This window comes from Bos taurus, chromosome 12 (genome assembly GCF_002263795.3).
Source record: "Bos taurus isolate L1 Dominette 01449 registration number 42190680 breed Hereford chromosome 12, ARS-UCD2.0, whole genome shotgun sequence".
Taxonomy (NCBI): Eukaryota; Metazoa; Chordata; class Mammalia; order Artiodactyla; family Bovidae; genus Bos; species Bos taurus.
Genome location: NC_037339.1, coordinates 2199076 through 2220764, shown reverse-complemented (window position 1 = coordinate 2220764; position 21689 = coordinate 2199076). Strand labels below are relative to the sequence as shown.

General features: G+C 41.0%; 1 protein-coding gene across 1 annotated transcript in view; it reads right to left on the bottom strand.

Annotated features, from left to right (window-relative positions):
* DIAPH3 (diaphanous related formin 3) overlaps window positions 1-21689 on the bottom strand; it is a 563614-nt gene that overhangs the window by 523683 nt on the left and 18242 nt on the right. The window contains 1 exon segment of the mRNA NM_001192614.2: window positions 10233-10265. Within this exon segment, the coding sequence (NP_001179543.2) occupies window positions 10233-10265 (33 nt within the window).

Genomic DNA, 21689 nt, shown 5'->3' with positions numbered 1-21689 from the left:
TGTACTCATCTCACATGCTAGTAAAGTAATGCTCAAAATTCTCCAAGCCAGGCTTCAACAGTATGTGAACCGTGAACTTCCAGATGTTCAAGCTGGATTTAGAAAAGCCAGACGAACCAGAGAATCAAATTGCCAACATCTGCTGCATCATTGAAAAAGCAAGAGAGTTCCAGAAAAACATCTATTTCTGCTTTCTTGACTATGCCAAAGCCTTTGACTGTGTGGATCACAAGAAACTGTGGAAAATTCTGAAACAGATGGGAATACCAGACCACCTGATCTGCCTGCTGAGAAATCTGCATGCAGGTCAGGAAGCAACAGTTAGAACTGGACATGGAACAACAGACTGGTTCCAAATCGGTAAAGGAATACGTCAAGTCTGTATATTGTCACCCTGCTTATTTAACTTATATGCAGAGTACATCATGAGAAATGCTGGACTGGAGGAAGCACAAGCTGGAATCAAGACTGCCAGGAGAAATATTAATAACCTCAGATATGCAGATGACACCATACTTATGGCAGAAAGCAAAGAGAAACTAAAGAGCCTCTTGATGAAAGTGAAAGAGGAGAGTGAAAAAGCTGGCTTAAAACTCAAGATTCAAAAAAGAAAGATCATGGCATCTGGTCCCATCACTTCATGGCAAATAGATGAGGCAACAATGGAAACAGTGACAGACTTTATTTTCTTGGGCTCCAAAGTCACTGCAGATGGTGACTGCAGCCATGACATTCAAAGACGCTTGCCCCTTGGAAGAAAAGTTATAACAACCTAGACAGCATATTACAAAGCAGAGACATTATTTGGCCAACAAAGGTCCGTCTAGCCAAAGCTATGGTTTTTCCAGTAGTCATGTATGGATGTGAGAGTTGGACTATAAAGAAAGTTTTTCGCTGAAGAATTGATGCTTTTGAACTTTGGTGTTGGAGAAGATTCTTGAGAGTCCCTTAGACAGCAAGGAGATCCAACCAGTCCATTCTAAAAGAAATCAATCCTGAATATTCATTGGAAGGACTTATGCTGAAGCTGAAGCTCCAACATTTTGGCCACCTGATGTGAAGAACTGACTCATTTGAAAAGACCCTGATGCTGGGAAAGACTGAAGGCAAGAGGAGAAGGGGACAACAGAGGATGAGATTGTTGGATGGCATTACTGACTCAATGGACATGAGTTTTGTAAACTCCTGTTGTTGGTGATGGACAGGGAGGCCTGGCGTGCTGCAGTCCAAGAGGTTGCAAAGAGTTGGACATGACTGAGCGACTGAACTGAGTTGAACTGAATATTCCAAATATCTCAAAGTTATATTTATCCACATCTACTTAAAGTACAATTTCTAATTACATATACTCAAATATTATACTACTATATGCTTGAAAGGAAATATAAATTAGTTCTATAAATGTTACATTATTTTCAAGACCTAGACCAATCATACCCAAAAATTACCTGAAGATATCAACAATTGCTTTCTACCTGCCAACCTGACATAGGCACTGTAATCCATTCCACTGATATCCACGAGTAAAATCATTAGAAAGAAAAAAAAAATTACTACCACTCCTGCCAGTCTGTATTCCAACCTGTCCTTTGAAACAGCTGAAAAGTCACCTTCTCTATGAAGTTTTCTCCAAGACCAAAATTGACCTTACCATTCACCATTCCAGCCCACTTCAACTGCATACTGGTTTTGTACACAAGTTTTTTTCCTCACTGTTCCCAGAGGGCAGAGACATATTATTCATCTTTGCCATGTCTATAACAGTACCAAGCCCTCAATAAAGGCTCCATGAATTAATGGATAAAAGGATGAATAAACAAGTCTGCATACCCTACTGCATCTTAGCATACTCAGCTCTGAGAACTCTTGATCTTATTTCCAAGTTCCTACTGATTTGAGGAGGAGCTCTCTAAACCAGCCCATAAATATTTAAAAATCCAAGATAGCACTGAAGTGTTAACTACTGAAAATCTAAATACAGGAAGTGCTAATTAACTCATATTAATATGCTCTGAAAGGCCCACCAAACTGAGTGAATAGTTGAAGTTTTTTACGACTTATTTTCAGGTATATTCAGTTGTCCCGCTGGTGCACCTCCTTTATTCCCTTATTGGTTGATTCTTGGCTGCGCTGGGCCTTCGCTGCTGTGTGCCGGCTTCTCAGTGCGGGGACTTCCCCTGCTGCAGAGCGCAGGCTCGAGGCCCGCAGGCTGCCCCTGGGACCTGGAATCCTCCCGGACGAAGGCTCAAACCCACTCCACTGCGCTGGTAGAAGGATTCTTAACCACTGCACCACCGGGTAAGTTCCTGGTATATTGAATTTCCACAGAATATTTTGAATATATAATTTTGCAGGACAGCTGTGGAATATATTATGATACATTTTGCTTTATCATTTGTTTTTAACTTTAAAAGGAAAAATAAATTAATAAAAATGCAAATAAACTTAAATTCAGTACAGAAAGCTTTAAATCTTACTAGGCCCAATGGCAGCCCACTCCAATACTCTGGCCTGGAGAATCCCATGGATAGAGGAGCCTGGTGGGCTGCAGTCCATGGGGTCGAGAAGAGTTGGACACGACTAAGCAACTTCACTTTCACTTTTCACTTTCATGCACTGGAGAAGGAAATGGCAACCTACTCCAGTGTTCTTGCCTGGAGAATCCCAGGGACGCGGGGAGCCTGGTGGGCTGCCATCTATGGGGTCGCACAGAGTCGGACACGACTGAAGCGACTTAGCAACAGTAGCAGCAGGCCCATATGATAAAATTATTTTAAATTATTCTTTTCCATTGAACTTTAAAAAGAAAAAGTTAATGATTTAGGTTCCATGACCAGACTTCGGACTTAGGCACAAATTCAGATAATCAAAATCACTTTATTTTCTTTCATAACTGTGATGTTTAATTTATATATATTCCACAAGACACCACACATCCAGGTAGGTACAGGCACAGCATGCTGCTACTGCTGCTAAGTCGCTTCAGTCGTGTCCGACTCTGTGCGACCCATAGACGGCAGCCCACCAGGCTCCCCCGTCCCTGGGACTCTCCAGGCAAGAACACTGGAGAGTTGCCATTTCCTTCTCCAATGCATGGAAGTGAAAAGTGAAAGTGAAGTCGCTCAGTCGTGTCCGACTCCTAGCGACCCCATGGACTGCAGGCTACCAGGCTCCTCCATCCATGGGATTTTCCAGGCAAGAGTACTGGAGTGGGTTGCCATTGCCTTCTCCACAGGCACAGCATGCAGGTAGACAAATCGGAGGCTGGGCAGGCACACTCGCCTGAGCTCTCAGCCTGCAGTGCCCAGCAGCAGAAGGAAAAACACCTGGGAACGCAGCAGAGTCAGGTACACCGAGCGGGTCTGCAAGCCCACGGAGCACAGGGGGAGCTTCTCACAGATCCCCCTGCATGCACGCCCAGACCACGAAACCACAGACAGTCTGGAGTCCCTTCCAGGAGGACCTGGGAGGGGCACCTAGAAAGCCTACCTGTACACCTGGGGGCAAGCTGCCACTGCTGCAAGATTGTGGTTTCCAGACAGAAGTTTTTCTATGTTCTTTGCAATTAAGAAAACATATCCTTTACCTGTTGCTATTTCTCAGTCACACACATCACTACTCCTTTGAGACGACTTTTCCAGTTTTGTTTACTTACTAGAAATACTCAAAACAGTTCATTTCTTATCACAGAAAACTCCTTAAATACAATATGTCTTTACTATTATAATTTCTTAGGATTAAGATCAATGGCTAGGATACAACTTTTCCTGGTCAGTTTCAAGGTCAGAAGACTCATTCCAATGACTGCAGGAGAAAAGCAGAAAATAAGGAAACACTTTCAGATTTTACACTGAGACAGGGACAGAGCTTAAGTGGCAGTGTAAGTCTCGTGGCAAAGATCATGCTCCCTGGGGCCTATCTGTCAGTTTTCCTGGCTGCTTCACATGACTTTACACAAGTTACTCGTACTCTCTCTTGCCTCAGTTTCTTCATCTTTGAAAAATGGAATAGTAACAAGGCCTACTCAGAGGCTTGTTGTGGAAACTAAATGTGTTCATAAAGCTAGTATTTGGAATGCTACTTGGCACACAGCTAATAAACAGTCCTCATTATCACTTAACACACCTTTTTCCAAGCAGCAGCTGTTTTTTCACATTCCCTGAGTAAATTCTCCAGCAACTTACTTGACTCCTGCTTGCTGACTGAGAGACGTATATCAAGTTAGAGAAGCAGGGTCCTACCACGGAGGCCTATGTGCCACAGCAAAAAGCTTTAGGCTTGACCTATAGGTAAAGGTGCAACTACGCAGTTACAAACAGGGCAAAGTACTGTCAGGCATGCAATTCAGATAGGTCATTCTGGTTGCGGTGCACGAGGCTGGCTTTTTTTTTTTTCAGTTTGTTTTTTTTTTTTTTCCCCGACATGGTGGACCTTAGTTCCCTGAACCAGGGATCAAACCCATGTGCTCTGCATGGCAAGTGCAGAGTTTTAACCACTGTACCACCAGGGAAGTACCCCCAAGAAGCTGGCTTCTTAGGAAGCAACAGAAAGTTGTGAGTCCTAACGAAACATTAGAAGGGTGAAGTTACCTTCTATGAAAATACAGGACAGAAATATGCTTAAGAGGGAAGTGACAAATTTAATTCAGGACACAAAGAGTTTCACATAAAAATGAGACATCGATCTGAAGGTATTCAATAGGCCAACGCATGGATGCCTCAGCTTGAGGAAAAGTCAAGACAGATACACACAGAGGTGATCACCCAAGCCAAGCACCAGAGACAAAGAGAAGAGTGGCTGCAGGAGAGCAGGCTGAGAGATGACAACAGTCTACAAGATGTGTAAGGTTAAAGGCAGAGGAGACACACACACAGCAGAGACAGAGAAGGAACAGTCCAAGGGGTATGAAACCTATAAAGTGTGGGCCACAGAAGCCAAGTCTTTGTTCTTCAAAAGGGAAGGAGATAACTGTATCAGGCAGAGCAGAGAAATCCATTAAATGTACAAAGACTAAAAAGTAATGAATATTACTGAGATAAAAAGGATCATTTCATAATGATAAATTGAAACAATACAAAATGTATATGCACTTAATTGCAGAGCTTCATAAAACATGAAGCAAAAGTTGAAAGAACTAAGAAGAAAAATTTAAGAATCCAAAATTATAGTTGGAGACTTCAACACTCCTCAGTAATTGTTAGAAAAAGCAACAGAAAATCAGAATATAGAAGACGTGAACAAAACTATCAACCACCTTGGCATATTTACTACTTATAGACCAATTCTAACACAAACAGAATACACATGGAGTATCCACCAAGACCGCCCACATTCTGGGGCAGAAAGCAAGCCTCAAACTGAAAAGACTGAAATCACACAAAGTACGAAACCACTGGTCACAAGGGACTTAAATTACAAATCAGCAACATAAAGATACCGGGAAATCCTCAAATATTTGAAAATTAAACAAGATATATCTAAATAATCAATGGGGAAAAGAAGAAATCAATAGGAAACTTAAAACTATTTCAAATATTCAGAAGATTAACAGCTAAAGTAGTTCTCAGAAGGAAATTTACAGCATAAAATTCTCATTGGAAAACTAAAGTTCTCAAATAAATTATTTAAGCTTCCACCCAAAGAAGCTGTTAAAAGAATAAAGCAAAAGTATAGAAATAATAAAGATAAAACAATTAAATGAAAATAAAAGAACAATAAAGAAAATGAGTGAGACCAAAAGCCAGTCCTCTGAAATAATCAATAAAACTGTAGACTATTCGGCGTCATGAAGCCCACTTAGTGGACTGGATCACCTTTCTTTTTTTTCATGGGATGGATAGGAGTAAAAGGAGTAGAAAGGAAGGGAAAGAAAAAGATCAGAGTTCATTAGGCTTTGTTGTTGTTGTTCCGTCGCTAAGTCGTGTCCGACTCTTTGCGACCCCATGGACTGCAGCATGCAGGCTTCCCTGTCCTTCACCATCTCCTGGAGTTTGCTCAAATTCATGTCTATTGAGCCAGTGATGCCATCTAACCTTCTCACCCCCTGTCATCCCCTTCTCCTCTCGCCTTCAATCTTTCCCAGCATCAGGGTCTTTTACAAAGAGTCGGCTCTTCGCATCAGGTGGCTAAAGTACTGGCGCTTCAGCGTCAGCGTCAGTCCTTCCAATGAATGTTTGGGGTTGATTTCCTTTAGGATGGGCTGGTTTGATCTGGTTTAACCATTACGCTTAGAAACATTAAATATAGGTTCCTAAAAACTTTTGTTTCAACAGAGAGAATCTGTGTTTGTTGTGCTGGGCTACAAACTAAAGTGTACTTCTTACCGTGGATCCTAGTCAAAGAAGCTTGAAAACCATTGCTGCAGGCCACACAAGGGATTACAATAGTAATGCTGGCTACAGCGAGATAAAAGGAGAGAGGAAGATCAGCAGGAGGACTGCACTTTAGACAAATGGTTCTGAAGGACAAGGGAGAAAAAAGCAGGTCAAAAATAACCCCTTCCCCACAAAAACACCCAGGGGACACTTTGATGGAAAACTTAGCATGGTGACACGCACATTCAATTTCATCCAGCTTACCTTTCACACTTGGCCCTCACTGTCCTCCTCCCAACCTTTTTGTCTCTACAAGGAAACCTTTCTTTTCAACCCAGGTATAAACAAAAGAGTGTTTTAAGCTAAATTACTTTTTTCACCTTTATATTACCCTAGCACCTTGAACAGCATTTTACACACAGCAGATGCCCAGATATTCATAGGACGAACACTGTTTAAAGTATATTAATTCTGCCTATGGACCTCAAGGCTACAGTAATACTCCGTTCTCTTAATCCAACAGTGTCCTATGAAATTTAATTCTGACAGTAATTTAAGAAACTACCTTGAAATGTGAAGTGCTTTTGCAGGCCTTTAACAAAAAGCAACCTAAGATTAGTTTCTAACATTAGTGTTTCCCAAGATGTCTCGACTAATGTTTTTAAAATATTGTTATTCAAACACATGACTACAGCAGACATCATTCCTATATGCCTTGTCCCAAGTCCTGCCCCAAAAAAGTCTATTCACATCAGGAAGTTCTATATTAAAGGCATACATGCAGCACAGGTTGCAGTGGTGGGAAAGTTTAATTAGAAAACACATTGCTGCTACTGCTGCTGCTAAGTCGCTTCAGTCGTGTCCGACTCTGTGAGACCCCACAGACAGAAGCCCACCAGGCTCCCCGTCTCTGGGATTCTCCAGGCAAGAACACTGGAGTGGGTTGCCATTTCCTTCTCCGATGCATGAAAGTGAAAGGTGAAAGTGAAGTTGCTCAGTCATGTCCGACTCTTCACGACCCCATGGACTGCAGCCTACCAGGCTCCTCCATCCATGGGATTTTCCAGGCAAGAGTACTGGAGTGGGGTGCCACTGCCTTCTCCAAAACACACTGCTAGCACACATCAAACATCAGTGGCAAATGCTTCCATGTGCTGCAACTCATCAGAAACAGTTTAAAGAGCCCTCAAAGTATCCAGCTTTCCTTTCTCTCCTCAAATCTGTACACGATCTATCACACACACACCCCCTGTAAGACTCAACTGCAGATGAATTGGTCACACCACCCCTCTGTCCACACCGGGAAGTATCTTTTAAAGCTTGTAAATAGGGACAGAACTGAATGCAGCAGCTCAACATACTTGAGCTTAAATGAGATTCACCAAAACCCTAAGAGGAAAGCAGAAAAGGTATAAGATTAGTCCTGCTTTATGTGTAAGTGAACCATCTAAGAGATCTACCACGGTCACAGAGCAGAGAAGTGGTGAAGTTCTGTCTCCCAACGAGAAACTCCTGATTCCGAGTCCACTGCTCTTTCCACAGGGCAGCGTCAGCAGTGGCCAAGAAGGGGCTGACTCAGGGTCTCCTGCTCAAGAGAGCCATGCTTATTCTCTGGCCTCCAGAACCCTGGGCCAGCTGCCCAGACTAGCCTGCCTGCTCAAGCCTCCCCTGGGAGAGAAGGGGAACATGGAACCATCTAAGCTGAAGGCAGGCAACAGTCAGTGACCCAGGCAGGTGGTCGGAAAGGCTGAGAGCAGGTCCTTGTCAAAGCTGATCCACCCTGTGGAGAGCCAAGATCCATCTCTGGAAAGCCTGTCAGGGCTATGCCAGGACCAGATGCAAGACAAACACAATACCAGGTTAGCAAAACCGAGACTCACTCTTTCATTTGTTCAACAAACTGATGAAAATGCTTAACATGTGCCAGACAACTTGTCTGGAAGTATTAATAACAACATACTGTCTCAGTCTTCAAAAGATTTAAACTAGTGAGAAAGACGGATCATAAATCATATACTGCTTTGACAAAAATATGCACAGGGTGTGGTAGAGCCCAAAAGTTCTGACCAAGGGACAAGGAGAAGGAGAAAGGTGAGGAAAAGAGGCGGGAGGGAGAAAGTCTTCCCTGAGAAGGAGCCCATTAACTAACAGAAAATCAAAGCACACTGGTTTCCAGCGCAGTAGGCTGCAGCCACTCTAGAACGTGGGGTAGACTGAGGGGTGGCAAAGCAAAAAAAAAAAAGAGTAACAAAACAAAGATAAGGGTGGGATCTGAATGAAAAGAGGGAAAAAAACATAGAGTGCCCATAAAATATGAACAAGCCTCAAGAATATCATCACACAGAAAGCACTCAGCAACAGAAGGAAGCAATGACACAGGCCACGACATGGACGCACCTTGAAAACACGATGTCCAGTGAAAGAACTCAGTCACGAAAGAGCAACCGATTCCACTTACATGCAATGTCCAGAAAAGGCAAATCTACAGACAGAAAATAGACTGGCCATTGCCTAGGGCTAGGTGAGTTGGGAATAAATTGGGAGTGACTGTTTATAGGTATGAGGTTTCTTTTTAGGTGATGAAAATGTTCTAAAATTGATTGTGGTGATGGTTTTACAGTTCTGCAAATATATTAATACTAAAAACCACTGAACTGTCCATTTTAAATAGGTGAACTACATGCTATATGAATTATATCTCAATGAGGCTTTACAAATATACCACTGTAAATTCTCATAAAAGATCACACATAATAATCACACATGGTTTTACTGTCGGCCTTAAGAAATCATCTGAAAGCTAAGTCAGCACAGCAAGCGTGTGGGTTTGGAGCAAGGAAGAACAGGACTTCAGCCACAGCTACACCACTGCCAGCCGTGCACATGCGGGCGAGCCACCTACTTCAGTTGCCTGAGCCCCGCTGCGCTCAGCACTAAATAAGGACATCACCCACCTGGCAGGGTGAGAAGCTATACCCAAAATCTGCATTACTGCTCAATATTACCACCGTTTCTGAATATTATCCTATTAAAAAAATGTTATCCAGAGAAGCTTATATAAATATCCTTTCCTTAGATTCTACCAGAGAAGTAAAATGTAGAATTCTAATTCAGTTTTTTAAATCGTGCATGTCCAGATCTATGTCTCATTCATCTTTGTATGCCCCCTGAACCACGTGCCTAAGATGGTATTTTGGATAGCGAGGTGCTGAAGTTTTTGAGTGCTCACTGTATTTTAGGTACTGTTTCACATTGGACATAAAGTGAAGCTGAATTCAAATCCTCGTTATCAGAGTGCTGTGTTTGGCCCTTTATCATGCTTCTGTATTGTTTATCTGGGTCTTGTCATCCTTTACCAATAACCTAGTGTTACATTCAAAACTATATTTCTCAGAAAAATTTATTTGAATATATAAAAATCTATAATGGTGCTATGAAGTTTTAAGTACTTATAAGAGCTTATTATTTTCAGCATGCACAATACAGGGTAAGGCATATCTAGTTCTCTCGTTTTTAAACAAACCTTTAAGAATATATCAGTGATGTTTTAGTCTGGCTTACTTTAATTAGTAACTACATATTTTTGAAAAGCTGACATGTCTTTAACTATTTTTTGTACCTCTTTTTGAAGTGTGCAATTCATCCCCAAAGAAAGAGAACTGATCTGAATGATTCCAAGTTGACTAACAACTTGTGATTAAACAAAAATTTTAAATGAACATATTGACTAGTCCCTTTTATTTTCAAAAGCAACAATATAATATATTTCACCAGTTCAATCTTTACTTTAGCACAATAAAGAGTCCATTTTCAAAACATGCAGTTTGTAGCAATCTTAAAGGTGTTAGTGGAGCACACCATCAACATAAGAGGGTTAGTTAAGATTTATAACAAAGGAAACCTCAAGGATCATCTTACCATATCATCCGTCAGTGTCCTGATATTCAAATGCTGCAAATGAAAGAAATCAATCATATCAGTAATTTATAACAGCTTTTTTTAATTTTAGTTAATAGAGTACATTTAAAATTCTACTAAATTAATTAACTAAATTAGAATTTAGTTAATCACTACAAACTGGAAACTACAAAGTTGAATATAATTAAATTCCTGAGAGTCTAATAAAAATGCATTGTATATTGTTTTAATCACTTTCTCAAAAAGATGGACAAAAGTTACCTTGAATGTGATTAGTCTCCTAAAATTTCTTGGCTTTGTAAACCTCACAAACTAGAAACCTCACTGTGGTACAATAAATATATTCTCCCAAATAACAGTATTAGTTACCATTAAGTATACAGACTTAGATGGCAATGGATGTAGGAATTTAGATAAGATTTTCAGAAAATTTTTCAAATGATAAAAGTGAAACTTTAAAATCTGCCATTAGCATGCAGCATAATAGATAATGAAGTACTTTGCTAGCTTAATTAACTTAAACAATTCCAATAGCAGAGAAGAGAGCACTGGAATGACTATTTGCATCTTTAACATCAGTTTGATTTATCACCAGTGGTGACAGTAGACACTTTTCAATTTCATTGCTACTTCTTTGAGAACCCTTTTGCTGATTTCCTTGCTAGACAAACACTAGGCCACTTTAGAAAGTGAATAAATTGGTTTCCTGCAAAGTAGAGTTCAAGAGCAAAATTAAGCATTTGGGGGAAAAACAATCCAAGTTTTTATAAATTCTGGAGTTGGGGGAGATTTGTACTCAAGTAGCTGAAGTCAGTTTCACTTCTCCTTATTATTCATTGTAGCGTTAGACCTTTAAAATGGTAGAGAAAGGATCGAGCACCATTTCCTAAGGAGGAAATGAGGTCAAGTCTACGATTAGTATAAAAGGACATAGGTTAGCAGTGAACATCTAATCCTGGAGCTAGAAATGGCAACCCACTCCAGTATTCTCGCCTGGAAAATCCCATGGACAGAGGAGCCTGGTCGGTTACAGTCCATGAGGTAGCAAAGAGTTGGACACGACTGACCAACTAACACTTCATCATCTAATGGAATAAGTGGCACGTAGGTAAATTCAACATTTATCGACAGAATGAAATTTATCATTCACACTTGTACATAGTGGAATTCACTGTTACACTCATGAATCTATTCTCAATGACAATCCAGATTGAAAATCTGTACAGCATAAATCACTACCCTAGACTCTTCTCCCTTTCAGAGATGCTCTTCCTCATAGAGCAGGAGAAACGGGGATGGAAGGGGCCCAGCATGAGCTGAGTGTACACCAGAGAGAACGTGAGCATGCCACTAGGCTCCAGACTGAACTGCTGGATCAGCAGACTACATACTCTCAACTAGGAGCAAACTAGCAGTAATACTGGATTAATGAAAGAGTAATGTTGAAGCCTGGGCTGTAGAATTTAGTTAATCACTACAAACTTCAGCACTGAAATTAACAAGCACACACAGGGGCCCGTGAGAGCGGGAGTGGCCCTGAGGCGCGAAGAGGCCAGTCTCGGCCCAGAGACCGGGACTAGAATTAAACCTAGGTCCACCTTGCTCCTGAGTTTGCAGAGAAAGGAGTAGAGGCAAGCCTGTGTGGGGTCCCCTCCTCTAACTGCCAGCTGTGTGTGTGCCCTCCCGCCAGCAGAGGCTTCCAGCACTTGGTTGACCACGTGTGTGTGTCATCAGTAGCTTCAGTTGTGTCCGACTCTTTTAGATCCTATGGACCACAGCCCGCCGGGCTCCTCTGTGCATTAGATTCTCCAGGCAAGAACGCTGGAGTGGGCTGCCATGCTCTCCTGCAGGGCATCTTCCCATAGGAGGAATCCAACCCATGTCTTTTATGTCTCCTGCATTGGCAGCAGGGTTCTTTACAACTAGCGCCACCTGGTTAAACACACAGCTCTCTTATTCTCCAACTAGAAGTATCAGCCCAATCGCAACTCACATCACACCTGAAATGGATCATTTCAAGTTCATCTGAGAAGAAAAAAGGAATACAGCCAACTTCTGATACACAGCATTCTAAGCGGCCTAAGGTTTGAAAAGGGAGACTAATGAAAAAGCATCATGCTGAAGTCCTATTTGGGAGAGTATGTCTTAAGACAGTGAAAAACTGTTACTGACACAAATGAATAATCCCAAAATGCCAGTTTGAGTTGTCTGAGGAAAATGCCATAAAGTGACGTTAAAGGAGAGAGAAAAAACAACAGAAGCATACAAACAATTTTAAGAGAAACGAGACTAGAACCTATGCAAGATTTATGAACTAAAAACAGCACAGAAGATAAAGTATTGTACAGAAAATGTAGAGAATATAGGTTACACGATGTAAAATTCAGAACATGTAAATAAACAAGAGGAATATTTTTATCTACCTTCAAAGACCTAAAAATAGGACAGCCTTTTAAACTAGAGTTGGACTCATAACTTTCAGAAAAATAGTCGCTCTTGAGTAGAAACAAGACACATAAGGATTCATTTTTGGGTAATAGTTTTTTTTTAATGTCGTTAAACTACTTCATTGAGGGTCTAGCAACTCAATCAATTTGTTAAATGCTTGGCCTGTTCTTCAGAAACTATACAAGCATGCATGTAAGTCCAATTACAAACTACATTATTACAGACAATCTTTCACAAAAAAGAACATGTGATGTATTACAACAGAATTATAAGGCTTACACAGAAAAGTGAGAAAGTCAAAGCATGGGAAGGGGTAGTTTAACAGTCTGAGAGACGAGCAAGAAGTTCAGGTCGGGTTCACAATTCCGTCTCTCCTGGAACACACTGATCTATCCGTTCTCCCTCCAGCAGAAGCCAATAGGCACAACGGCAGCAAGTTCCAGGGCCCATGGCAGGACGAGAGATGCTGACTTAAAGAAAACGCATCTGAAAGTGTTGGTTGCTACATCAAAACAGTAAAGATAGAATAAGCTCTACTTCAAGATTCAGCTTACAGCAAACAGAGATTATATAGCTATTTGTTCAGCCAACACGCAATCTAAAACAAACCACTAAAGACAAACTAGCTCTAAAAAAATCTGAGTAGATAGAAAGGTGAGTAATTTCTCCTAAAAACTTAATTGTCTAATCACAGTCCATTTCAAACATGATAGGGGGTGGGGGAGGAGAAATACTAAATATTTAGTGAAAAAATGTACAGGTTAGATCAAGCGGTATCTTTTGTAGGATCTCTGAAAATCAATTATTAATTCAAATTTATTATAAAATTTAGGTTATGTCAAAGTCCTACCTGTTTAGATTACAGACTTCTAAAAAAAGTTGAGACAGAATGACATAGAAGCCTCAGATAACTGTGGAGTTCTGGCCTTGCTTCTGTAGATACAAAACTATAAGGGTGACACCCTTAATTTAAAAAAAAAAAAAAAACTTTACTATATTATTGGTCTTATACTAGTACATAAAATACTGTTTAAATGTCTGGTTAACCAAGACACTTAAAGAAATGAAGAAGTATTTCTGTTTCATAGCTACCAGCATGCCCCTGACTACGTTGTCTGGTGGCGAAAACAGGAATGGCCCCATCAATCCAGTTTATGAGCAGAATTTGCTGACATCCACACCAGAAAGGAAACAGAAACATAAAACCACTAGTAAATGAAATCAAATAGGAACACTTTTAAAAATAACAACCTGATAGCAACATTAGGGTTGTATCTGCGGGAGTGGGGGAATAAAGTTAAAAGCACAGAATGTTAGACCTATTAAAGCATTTACACCTAGATGTGGCTTTATGACCTTTAGTTCCATTATCTGGCCTATGATTCTATAAGTGTCAATGCTTTATAACCATGGGATAAAAACAAAAGTGGTGATAATATCAAAATACCAATAACTCTGAAACCAGGACCACTGGTAACTGGTTAAGGTGTGGTACTTGCACACTGGGAGTCTCTTCCTCAGCAAAACCTCACCCATCTTCCTGCGGTCTGATGTATCTCAAATTGCTAATTCTATTTCTCCCTAAAAAGCAAGCAGCTCTGCATATAGACAGGCCTTCTACTAACGACAGCTCCTAGGATGAATGGTCAACAGGATCACTCTGAAATTGAAAGAGAGAACAAGTCTTTAAATATTTTTTTTCAAAAGAACATAAGAATCAAAAAGCCGGGGCGGGGCGGGGTGAGGACACAGAAACACAGAACACAGGCTTCTATATTCCCATTTAAGCAAGGCATCAAAACCTTTATTGAAGACAGCACATGCTGTCAAAAACCAGATCTACAGCTTTCAGAGTACTGTGCAAAACGCTGTCAATATCAAGAGGTATGAAGAACAGTCCTTCTCCCACCAACTTAGTTAACAAGTAACAAAGACCAAATAAATTATATAATACAAAGCAACATACAAACCTCTGAGGTTCATATGCAATGAGAAAAAGATTCTAAACTGTAGCCCAAGCCTCTTAGCAAATTTTACCTTTTCTTTCATTGGTTGGCACTTGTGGGTTAGCAGGGAGCAAGGGATCTGTCTACTGATGTCCTCAGACACATGAAGGCCCACCAGGCATCAAGCTAGCAGGCTCGGATCACTGTCAGCAGAGTCAGAGCGTGGAAATATTTCAGAACAATTGCAACAAGCTGTTGCAATTAGTTCTATTAAGTTTATACCGCTTACTTGGCTCATTATGAGAAATTACCAACAAGAGGAAAACTGGAAGACTGAAGTCTTCAAACACAAGTGACTCAGACCCAATTCTGATCAACTTGACCGTCCAGACCAGCTGGTTTTCAGCTTGTTAGTGTGCACAAGAAACACACCAAGACCTGCTTTGTAAAAGCAGGTGACAGGCCTCAGCTTCTGAAGGTCCTGGTACAGCAGGTCTAGGGTGGGGCCCGGGATCCTGCACACTTTGGGGCCCAAGAGAACTCTGCTGCAGTGAGCCCAGGACCCCACTCCACCACCATCAGCATTAAACATCCCCGGGGCGGCATCCAGATCAACACCGGTCCCACGGCCCGTTTAAAATCCATGTCCCTGAAACAAATGAACAGAAGGCTGCAGAGAAGAAGCAGATGATTTCAGAGAAGTGAGAGACAGGGAGTCAGTAGTTGGGGACAGTCCCTGAAGGCACCCATTAGCACTGATTTAAGGGAATTCAACAATCTCTGGGTGCAGGATGAACTGCCAATTGCATTGTTTATTCAAATGCTTAATCTCTTTCTAAGGTAATATTCAGTCTCATAAGCATATATTTAGTACCTAAGTATCAAAGATTGTTTATTATATCAAACCACAACATGACACTATTTGCTTGATAAAATGAGTGACAGGTTCTGACCAACACAACAAAGTTACACCTTGAGGGCAAAGGGCCCGACTCAACCCTCTCTTAATCACAATCTGCTCAAATTTTTTTTTTTAAGTCCAGATTATTCCCTTCCACTAAAGCAGTAATGAATATGTATTTTAACCTAGTAACATTTCTGGTCCACACACACACCTGTCTTTATTTTGATATCAATGCTAATTATAAAGAGTATAGAAATGGGAAACGCTACCACTAGCAACCGTGACACTAGACACACCTGTGGATAAATCTAAGGGTCATCTCCCAGGAACCACACGATACACCTGGAAAATACTGTTCTTCAAGGGCTCCAATATCTCAGAAGGGTTCAAAAATAACACTGACGCTTCCCCAGCCCTGAGGACTAGAGCAGAGCTGGCTCTTCGATACTACAAAGTAAAGCTTTTTTCAGTCGCCTCAATGTTCATGTGGTCATTTTTGTAGTTTGAGGTAGAAGAAAGTGAGTGAGGCGATGTTAGAACAAGTGAGAAGCAGAAAAAGCTCACCAGCACCTTCATCTGTTCCTTTACTCAAAACTGTAATTCTGCCTATTTCAGGACAATAAACACCTGTCCATTGTCCATTATCTATGGCTTCAGCACTCCTACCCTCTAGGAAGCCAGACCTGCCTTCTCCATAACTCCTTCTTTATAAAAGACTGTCTTTCAGGAGGAGGCATCATTCAACCATTTACACATGTGAAAAGAAAAGATTCATTTCTAAGAGGGCACAAGGTTTTCAAAAGGATCAAAAGTCTGCCACGTAACTGCGAGAAAACAACTACCTCTCCAGAAAAAGCAATTCTCAAATCGCTGCTTGGCACTCTCACCTGGATTACACATCACAGGGGCTGAACACCTTACAAGTCATGTTTTATTCTAGCAGAATTCTAGTGTTCCTCTTCCTTCAAAGGGAAAACCTAATGACTAATCCTAGGAACACAGGTTTCATATCTATTTTAAGATATTCTCTTCAGCTGTTCCAATTTCTTTCACCTAAACTGCCCAATCAGAAACTCTTCTCTAATGGGTCCAGGAAAAGACAATTCACACCCCTGAGCCCCTTTACAAGTAAGTCGTGTTCCAGGTCATGAGAACCGAAAACCTTTTTCATCACCCGAAGAAGGCTGGGTATTGGCTGTAGGAAGATTTTAAATGGTCCCAGAGATTCCAGGATCAGCCTGAAGCTTATCCAACTACTAGGTTATTTTTGAGACTGCCTCATCTCTTAGATGTCACGCATAAGACACAAAGTTAGACTGGATATTCCTGAGGCTCATACGGTACCAAGCATCAGTGCATCTATTATTTGAGAAGGATTTTGTTTGTTTACATTCTAGCATCACCATAAAGAAAATAAATTTGGTTAAACCTTAGAGAACAATTTTGGTGAAATAAATCCAATGTTCAAACTAAGAATTCTACTAGTAATTATTCTTTAACCTAGTAATTCTATTTCTAGAATCTACAGAAAGAATAAGAAAGACAATCAAGTATTCTTATATACAAACATATATATATATATATATCACTACACTGTTATTTTAGATAACCAGAATTGCAATCAACCTAAAACTCAGAATACGGGAAAGAGTAAATAGATTACAGTTCTGCCATAGGGAAAATGCTTATAATATAATGTTATATGAAACAAAGTTGAAGTAAAATTGCATTTGCAATATAATTCTAACTTTGTTAATATATACACTTATGGGAAAAAATCAGACAGGAACCATTGTTAATTTTATCTATCTGAATTGTGGGATTTGGAACTTTTTTTATTTTTACATTTTTTTTCTGTATTTCTTCAGTTGTCTAGAATGAGCATATTTATTTTTTAATGAGGAAAGGTTTTTAATTACTACGGATAATACTTTTCACACCAAGCAGAAAATACAGATTAGTTCCTTTTTAAATAAAAATGTTATATATGAGACAGTAAAAGAAGTAAGAATAAAAATCTAATAAATACTGTGAACAGCCTTTTTAATAGGCTGAGTTTCTTGGTGCATATTTTCAAATATGTCAGAATACATTAAGCACATTATTCATTTGTTTTCTAATCCATATATATAAATTAACCTATCTCAAAAGGCTCCTTGGTTTTGTGAATTATTGATGCTGTCACCTGCTAGAGACTTAATTTCAAGAAAAATATACGAATCACTACATCACAAGCACAAATCCTTTTGACATAAATTCAATTTCTGTGGCAACAATAATATATTGACTTAGCTTTATTTTTCTACTTTATGACACTTATTAATGTCAGAAATAAAAGAAATCTATCTTTGTTCCTTATTGTAAATGTAAGTGATCCCATGCCATCCTGAGAAAGCTAAGGTAAATACCACTCACTTGATAACCCCTTAATGCAAATGAAGACAAGATAACAAAGTATAAGAAATAAGACATGATTTTTCAATTTAGTCCCATAATCCTTATTTTGGCTACTACACAATACAATTAGGCTCCCAAAATGTGCAAGACACTCGGTAAATATAAAGAGGACCCAAGCCCTGCCCTTACAAGTTTACAACCAAAGGATGAGCATGACAAGTGAGTGAATAACCAAATGCAAGGCAGTGGGACAAGCACCATAACAGAAGTGTTTAACGCTGACAGGGAGAAAAGGCAGAGTCTCTGCTGTATGCTAATTATATTTGCTAATTATATACTAATTACATTTGCGTAAATACTTGCTAATTAACACGCAAATATTTAATAATGATCTAAAACTAAAGCAGAAATAAGTTTTAGCCATGATTTAGGGAAAACTAGTAGGGCAAAATTTACCCTCACAGAATGAGATTCCTAAAACATTCATTCATTCAACATTATTTATTAAATATTACTACATTACTGGCAAGGGATCCATCAGTAAAACAAAAATCTCTGTCCTAGAGAAGCTCACCTTCCACTGGTGAAACAGACAACAAACACAGTAAGCTACAGAAGATGTTAGAAGGTGATGAGAGCTCTGTTAAAAATGAAAAGTTCTTCAAAGGAAGGCAGGCCCGGAAAGCAGAGTGGGAGGGTTTGCAGGATGCAGTTTTAAAAGGAGGAACTGGGGTGAGCATAAGACTGACTGAGAAGGCAGCAACTGAGCAGACTGGAAGTGGACTAAGGAGGTAGCTACGTGGACAAGTGGGGAAAGTACTGTAGATAAAAGAGCAGCCAGAACAAAGGCGATTAGGAGAGAGCCCATCTAGTGTTCAAAGGAGAGAGTCAGCGCAGCTGCAGTGACAGGAATCAAATCAGAGAAGAGGAAGAGGGGCAGATCCGAACCAGGCCATCTAGAGGATAAGGGCCTTCATTCTCCGAACGCAACAGTTACAAATGCTTACGTATAACAACACGCTAAAAGTATCAACATAAACGCTAAGTGACAGTTGACTCCACTTTATCAGCAACTCTGCTTCTGTTGTTGTCAGTCCCTCAGGTGTGTCCAACTACTTGTGACCCCATGGACTGCAGCATGCCAGGCTCCCCTGTCCTTCACCACCTCCTGGAGCTAGCTCACACTCATGTCCACTGAGTCGATGAAGACATCCAACCATCTCTTCCTCTGTGGTCCCCTTCTCCTCCTTTCCAACGAATCAGCTCTTGGCATCAGGTGGCCAAGGAGTGGACCTTCAACTTCAGCATCAGTCCTTCCAATGAATATTCAGGACTGATTTCCTTTAGGACAGACTGGTTGGATCTCCTTGCAGGCCAAGGAACTCTCAGGAGTCTTCTCCAACACCACAGTTCAAAAGCATCAATTCTTTGGTGCTCAGCTTTCTTTATAGTCCAACTCTCACATCCATACATGACTATGGAAAACCCATAGCTTTGACTAGATGTACGTCTGTTGGCAAAGTGACGTCTCTGCTTTTTAACATGCTGTCTAGGTTGGTCATAGCTTTTCTTCCAAGGAGCAAGTGTCTTTTAATTTCATGAGTGCAGTCACCATCCGCAGTGATTTTGGAGCCCAGGAAAATAAAGTCTGTCACTGCTTCCATTGTTTCCCCATCAATTTGCCATGAAGTGATGGGAACAGATGCCATGATCTTCATCTTCTGAATGTTGAGTTTTAAGCCAGCTTTTTCATCCTCCTCTTTCACCTACATCAAAAGGCTCTTCAGTTCCTCTTCGCTTTCTACCATAAGGGTGGTGTCATCTGCATATCTGAGGTTGATATTTCTCCCAGCAATCTTGATTCCAGCTTGTGCTTCATCCAGCCTGGCATTTCGCATGATGTACTCTGCATATGAGTTAAATAAGCAGGGTGACAATATACAGCCTTGACACACTCTTTTCCCAACGTGGAACCAGTCCACTGTTCCATGTCTGGTCCTAACTGTTGCTTCTTGACCTGCACAAAGGTTTCTCAGGTTTTGCTGAGTGTCACTGGTATTCAACCACCCTCCTTTCAGCTGCTGGCATCTCTCACATGCTGCCATTTTTCTTTGGGGCTGAGAATTCCAATCAGCAGCAGTTTCTCAGCACCATCCCTAAAGCCAGCATGCTGCCTGGGCCTCAGGACATCGACAGCTTCAGGGGAGAATAAGATGTGAGGGAAGCAAACAGACCGAGTAGGTAATGCACATATACATTTACAGTACGCGTGGGTGAACCATCACTATTGTCAGGAAATGGTGACTCCACCTCTGTTGTCCATGGCTCTTTCATTTACAATCACTATCTGGCAGATCATGTGTATATCTTTTTTCTCTTTTCTTAAACATATCAGGAACCTTGTTTCCCTTATCTTTGAACTAGACTTACCACAGTGAGGGGAACATATTAAGCCAATGGTTTAGAATTTTTGTTTTCTTTTCCTAATACAAATGCCTGAGTAATATCCCAAGGCAACTGAATCAAAATACCCAAAGATAGGGCCTGTCATAAGTACTTGAGCTCCTCCTGGTGACTCTAGTATATAACCATTGCCCACTAAATTGGGCAAACTATTACGAACTCTGTCTTTCAGTGCCTAGCATCAGGGAATCTGCAAAGTCCCACAGGTGCAGCTAAAGCAGACATCTATTGCTTTATGTGTCTCAAGCACACAATCCCTTCTTGCTATCAGAGGGGGGACTGGCAGTCCTCCTGTTCTTTGAAAGCCAGCCCTGCCACAGCTGAGTAAGCAGAGCTCAAGCAAAGCCAATCAAACCCTCACTCTCCCAGAAATCCGGACTTGGGATTCAGATATGAGAATTAGGACCGAGAGCGTTACATACACCTAGGACTGTGAGGCTCTGGGATTAGCTGTGTGAAAATCAAAGCAGTAGAAGCAACACAATGCAGACACACAAGAGTGGAGCAGATGCCTCTTAGGAGGCAACAGGGGACAGTGTGATCCCAGCAAAGGGAAGCTGCCAGCTTTCAGCTCTCAGCTCCAGACCAAGAGAGGAACAGCTAAACTTGCTGTTCTTGATCCCAGGGACAGCCGCATGCCTCTTTACAATTGCTCTTTCTAAGCTTAAACTACATCATGTATGTGCCTTTAAGCCCAAAAAAGGCCTTGACTGAGACAGAAACCAAGACTGAAAAATGAAGGCCATATGATATAGCCCACTGCACATCACCATTCCTAGCAACACTTAGTGAGCCTTATTGTAACTACTAACACACCCAACAATCTTACAAATTAGCCATTATCCCACCTTGGTTTAGTCACTAAGTTGTGTCTGATTCTTTGTGACCCCATGGACTGTAGCCCGCCAGGCTCCTCTGTCCATGGGATTTCCCAAGCAAGAAAATTGGAGTGGGTTGCCATTTCCTACCCCACAGGATCTTCCCAATCAAGGCATCGAACCTGTGTCTCCTGCATTGCAGGCAGATTCTTTCACCACTGAGTCACCAGGGAATCCCCATCTCACTGATCAGGAAACTGACTGTCACACAAGTGATCTACCAGAGTGGCCAGTCTGAGAACGGAGTCTTGGTCAATGAGACCCAAACCCAGGCTCAGACCCCTCCCTTTCCCTTCCCTCAGTCTTCGCCATCCCAAACCTAGGGAGGAAGACCCACAGCAGAAATAAAGCAGTTTCTGAGTTGTTTATGAGGCAAAGAAATTGAAGATAAAATCTTAGCAAGAAACACAAGCGTAATTCC